Below are 5,137 nucleotides of genomic sequence, written 5' to 3'. Positions count from 1 at the left end.
GAAGCGGACCCGGGGGAGGCCTGGGAAGCGGGCATGCTTCAGGCCCTTGCCAGAAAAGCCGGCCAGTCCCTTCAGGCCGGGAGGGATGTTGCGAAAGGCGGGCTACCCCCCCTGGGGAACGAGCCGAACTTGCATCCGGCACGGGCAGGGTATTGAGCGGGGTGCGTCAGGAACGTGCTGGCCGCGCTTGCACAGGCGCCAGCCGTAAGCTCGTTCCGCGCGCTCTGATGGCTGGACGACGGCGCCATATCCTCGAATTGGTGGCGAGAGAGATAGGATTCCTACCCGGTAGCGGCCGGCCGAGCTTTTCGCGGGCGGTGAAGCCTGCCCGCCCGGGCGCAACAAAATTTCTTTTTTGCAAAAGAGGGCGGCCTACGCTGAAATCTCCCCGCGGGCGGGAGCCCATCGCACCGCCAGGTGGAAGAGAGAGAGAGAGGTAGTGGGCTCTGAAAAAAAAGTGGGGTGTGAGACTGCGTCACAAAGAGTGAAGAGACTACCATCCGTTTGTATTATTAATTAACACATAACAGCGAAGGTGCTCTCAAATCTCGCCGACCCGACAGGCACGCGACACAGGTGAGACCTCGAATGCATGGCGGCAAATTGATTTTTAAAGCACACGACTCACTGTGAAGCAGGCGTCAAGGCTGAATAATAACGTTAAACATGGTCGCAGAAGCGAACCGACGAGACCCTGCCGCAGCTGCCCCTGCCGCAGCTGCCCCTGCCGCAGCTGCCCCTGGCGGCGTCCGCGTCCTCGCCCCCCACGTCGGTCGCCACTGCGGGCTCTGCAACGCTGACGACAGTGGCGGCAGTGGAGACCACTGATCGCCGCGGCGTGCCACCACTGGACGCCTCCGTCCCGCACGACCGCGCGGCGCTGCGCTGGAGGGCGGGCGAGCGGCGCGTCGAGCGCTCCTCCAGGACGGTCCTCGCCCACAAGTTGAATTGCGACAGCGAGCCGTAGCTCGACTCGATGACGGCGAGAAAGTGGTGGCGGTCGGCCGGGAGCACGCAGCGCGCCTGCTGCGCGTCAAAGGCGGCGAGGGACTCCGAGACGGTCTGCAGCCCCTCCTCGGTGGCGCAGGCGGCGATGGGCACCACCGTGATGGCCTCGCGCCTGCCTCCCATCTTGAGGTAGGCAAATAGCTCCATGACGCACCACAGGCGCGAGGCATACGTCGGCCCAGCGAGAATGAGGAGTGATCTGCAGCCAGCAATAAAGATGGGAAGGCAGGGGAGGGCGCGAGTGATGTCGTCCTGGTCCAAGCAGGCCTTGTCGAACCAGAGCCTCGGCGTCCGGCCGTGCCGGTCCTCGAAGGTGCTGGCCCACGCCTTCAACGCCTCCCACTTTGCGGCAGGCGGGTCGTGCCAGCTGTGGCTGATGAAGCAGTCCACCTCGCCTAGCCCGCACCGCTCCGTGCGCTCGGCAAAGTCCGCGGCGCCCGCCTTTGGCCCGACCGGTGACGGGCATGTTGCGGAGCCCTCGCGCCGGCTGGACGGCGCGGAGTTTGCGCCGCCGCGCGAGCACTCCGCCAGATCCTCAAAGCAGAGGCGGTCGAATCGGATGCAGCGGAACTCGGCCTCCGCCACATGGAGGAGCTCCTTCTGCGTCATGCGGCGGCGAAACGAGCAGAGCGACGCGAGCAGCGCCGCCTCCCGCTCCTCCTTGGTTGACCCGAGCCGCCCGAGCGCCGCGAGCGCATGGCCGCGAAGCCAAGGGCTGAGCAAGAAGAGAGAGGATCCGACGAGGGAGGCGCCGGCCGCCATGATGGGCAGGAAGGATGGATGGTGCCGGTACGGCTTCTCAAGCCGCGCCGCCCGCAGGCCAAAGTAGCCCAGCACGAGCAGGCCGAGGATGCCGAGCACCAGCCGCGCGCTCGCGAGCAGAACGGCGAGCTGCTGTCGGGGTGGCAGCGTGCGAGCGGTGAGCGCGTACGCGGTGAGCGCCGCTCCGGAGAGGCCGATGACGGACTGCGCGGCGTAGTACCAGCACAGGCCAGCGGGGTCTGAAAGCGCGACCGTCGAAAACGAGCGGGCGACCCACGGGCCGTAGAGCGCCAGGCCGAGGCAGCCGATCAGGAAGAGCGCGCAGCCAACGCGAATCTCCTGCACGTCCGTTGGGCGAAGCGAGAGGAAGAAGAGCGGGATCGCCGGGATCGCGATGCAAACTAGGGAGATGGGGTTTACGTGCGCGAGACGAGTGGGCCAGTAGCCGCCGTCCGCCGAGTACATCAGCCACGGAGTGACGCCCCAGACGATGCACGTCGCTGCCAGGGCGAGGACCGCCTCCTTGGCATCGGCAGCGAGCCTCCGGTTCTGCCTCGTCGCACCCCGCAGCCGCTTCCGCACCGCCTCGCTCCGGCGCAGCTTGCTGTAGGCCGCCGCCCGCCCGGTTGCTGGCGCTCGCAGCGAGGCGCGCTGGCTCTGAGCGTCGTCAAAGGTGGCCGTCTCCTCCGCGACGCGCCGGTGGCAGCGGCGGACGAGGACGAGGACGAGGAGCGTCAACGAGAAGCCGCCGCAGCCAGCCAGGTACGCGACGAACAGTGGCGTCGCCCGACGTCGGGCTGCCTCGTCGGCAAGCGCGTAGTCAGAAGCGTAGTCGGGCGACATCTCGGCAGAGCGCTCGCAGAGGCAGTGGAAGCGCCACTCGCACGGCTGATCTCGCTGCTTACCCGACGGTCCTTGCACGGTGGCGCAGTCCTCGTCCACTCGCCTGTTGTTTGGCTGCCCGAAGGCCCAATTGCGGTAGCCTGGGTCGCAGCGCAGCGCAGACGGCTTCCACCCAGCCTCGGCGCCCTGGTCGGTCGGGTACTGGTGCAGCCCGAACCAGGCAACGTAGGTCTCTGTCTCAAGCAAGAGGCTGGCGGCGGCGGCGGTGTCGCTGTCGCTGTCTATGCACGCGAGGGCGCCACCGGCAGCCACGCACTCTGCGGCGCAGCCGGCGTGCGACTGAGCTGTGACAGTGATGAAGTAGGAGGAGTTGCTCGAGTGAGGAGGCTCCGTGCTGGCCTGCGCTGTGCCGGCCAGCGCTGCCACGAGCGAGAAGGCTGACATTGCCCAGCGCGCCCGCTGCGCCGCTGCCGGCAAGGCGGAGGAGGCGAAGCGGGCGGTGCAGGGGAGTTTGGCGGAAGCGGTGGGGGCAAGGTGGAAGCGTGGCTGAGGTAGGACGGCGGCTCGCTGCGCCTTTTCTTTTTTCGGTTTGTGTTAGCGTGTGAGTGTGTGTGTGTGTGTCGTGTGTGTGTGTTTCGTATCAAGAATACTCACTCACTCACACACTGTGTTAGCCCCCTGCCCCTTGGCCCGTACTAGATCTAGCCACAAGCAAGGTTCGATCGAGCTGCTTGGAAGCTCGCGAGAGAAAAACCAAGCTAAAAGCGAAGAGAGAGATTTTTAGCAATACCAAACAACTCTAACACTCACACGTCATTTGGGGCCTGGAGCGAACGCTCCTGTTCACGCGCGCGCGAGACGTGCAGACAGGGTTGCCAGGTGAGAGCGAATGGCGCGGTTCACGCCTCGCACAACAGAGCAAACACAAACACAAGAGAGAGATGCGCTCTGCATGGTGGGACATAAAAGAGAGCGAGTACTTGGGCGAGTAGGCCGCCGTGCGGTCGACGCTGCCGCGCGCGACTTTGCGCGCGAGGCGGCGCAGCTTGAGAACGGCGGTGGGCGAGAAGCCGCCGCCGAACGTCTCGTGGAGCAGCAGGTTGAAGTTGTTGCGCGCTTGACAAAGATCGCGTCGTGGTAGAAACCGCGATGCGCCTTGACGTAGGTCGTAGCCGTGGCCGGTCTTGTGGGATTTTGTTGTCTTGATTGGAGGCACTGGAGGCGAGGCGAAGGGAGGTTGGGCCGGGCTGTGAGGGGCTGATGGCGCTGGCCAGCGCGGGGTGTGAGATGTCGTCGTCGTATACTGCTGGCCCTCGCCCTCAGTTGCCTGGGCTGTGGGCTGCAGAATTGGCGTCTGTGGCGTCTACGCAGGCTCTGCAGCGTGATGGCTGGCGGGACTGCGAGGCCGGCGGCAGCGGAAGGAGAGGCTGGGCACGAGCCAGGAACAGGCTGGCCAGGTCCGCAGGTGGCTGCGCTCGGGCGAGGCGCGCGCGCGCAGGCCGAGCAGGCTCGGCATATATGGTGAACCCCCGATGTCGCGATGCGTCCCTTTTCCGCGATCATTTCGTCCGGGAGGCGAGGCGCGGCGCGGAGCCGGAGAAGGCGCGGGCGCGAGGGCGCAGGCCGAGGTCGCCCTTGACGGAGGCGAGGCGCGGCGCGGAGCCGGAGAAGGCGCGGGCGCAGGGGCGCAGGCCGGAGACGGCGCGGGCGCGAGGGCGCAGGCCGAGGTCGCCCTTGACGGAGGCGAGGCGCGGCGCGGAGCCGGAGAAGGCGCGGGCGCGAGGGCGCAGGCCGAGGTCGCCCTTGACGGAGGCGAGGCGCGGCGCGGAGCCGGAGAAGGCGCGGGCGCAGGGGCGCAGGCCGGAGACGGCGCGGGCGCGAGGGCGCAGGCCGAGGTTGTCGTTGAGAGTGACGGGATCGCCAGAGTAGTCGGTGATCGGATTGGCCATTTTTTCGCTGCTGGGCGTGGCGGAGATGTCCGCCATGACCCCGGGGGTGGAGTGCACCTCACCGTAAGGTACCACGTTTGAGCGCGGAGGCTCAGAGCCGGAGGGTGGCTGGCTGAAGGATGGTAAAGGACCAGAAAGGCACGACGTCTACTACATCCGACAGACAAGACGCGCCGACTAAGTAAGGGACGTCCACGTGACACGATTGTGGCACAGAGGGTGTGATGCTGGAGTATCGACATTCATGGGGCACGGCGCAGGATGCGCCGTGCTAGTACACCGTGTGTAGCGTGTGTGTGAATAGGGCGAGCAAGAGGGAGAGCACTCGCATGGGCCAAAATCCGTGACTTGGCGTACTCTTTTCCGAGCGCCTTTTAAATTTAAATTTATCCTGGATGTGAGGCTGCTGACTGCACTCCAAGTCGGCTCCAAGTAAGCTGGGAAACGAGTGAGACGGGGTGAGCGAGGAAACATGTATGCAGCCTAAGGCGCCCCACAATCGCTACAGTCTGTTGCGGGCGTTTTACGCGTTAAGAAAGCGTCCCATTAAGAAACCCTACCAAGCAATTTCCGCG

General features: G+C 65.7%; 2 protein-coding genes across 2 annotated transcripts; both read right to left on the bottom strand.

The window, feature by feature from the left end:
* Positions 1-495: 495 nt before the first annotated feature.
* EMIHUDRAFT_471377 (hypothetical protein) lies at positions 496-3,145 on the bottom strand. The gene has a single exon (XM_005792674.1). It carries the CDS (start codon positions 3,055-3,057, stop codon positions 661-663), a length of 2,397 nt encoding a protein of 798 aa, XP_005792731.1. The 5' UTR covers positions 3,058-3,145; the 3' UTR covers positions 496-660.
* Positions 3,146-4,172: 1,027 nt separating this feature from the next.
* Positions 4,173-4,562, bottom strand: EMIHUDRAFT_121924 (hypothetical protein; the record flags this gene model as incomplete). Its single annotated transcript, XM_005792673.1, has 1 exon — positions 4,173-4,562. The coding sequence occupies one exon, from the start codon at positions 4,560-4,562 to the stop codon at positions 4,173-4,175; it is 390 nt and encodes a 129-aa protein (XP_005792730.1).
* Positions 4,563-5,137: the final 575 nt, after the last annotated feature.

This window comes from Emiliania huxleyi (genome assembly GCF_000372725.1).
Source record: "Emiliania huxleyi CCMP1516 unplaced genomic scaffold EMIHUscaffold_1050, whole genome shotgun sequence".
Classification (NCBI taxonomy): domain Eukaryota; phylum Haptophyta; order Isochrysidales; family Noelaerhabdaceae; genus Emiliania; species Emiliania huxleyi.
The sequence above is the reverse complement of the archived record's forward strand: the minus strand, read 5'-3'. Positions and strand labels throughout refer to the sequence as shown.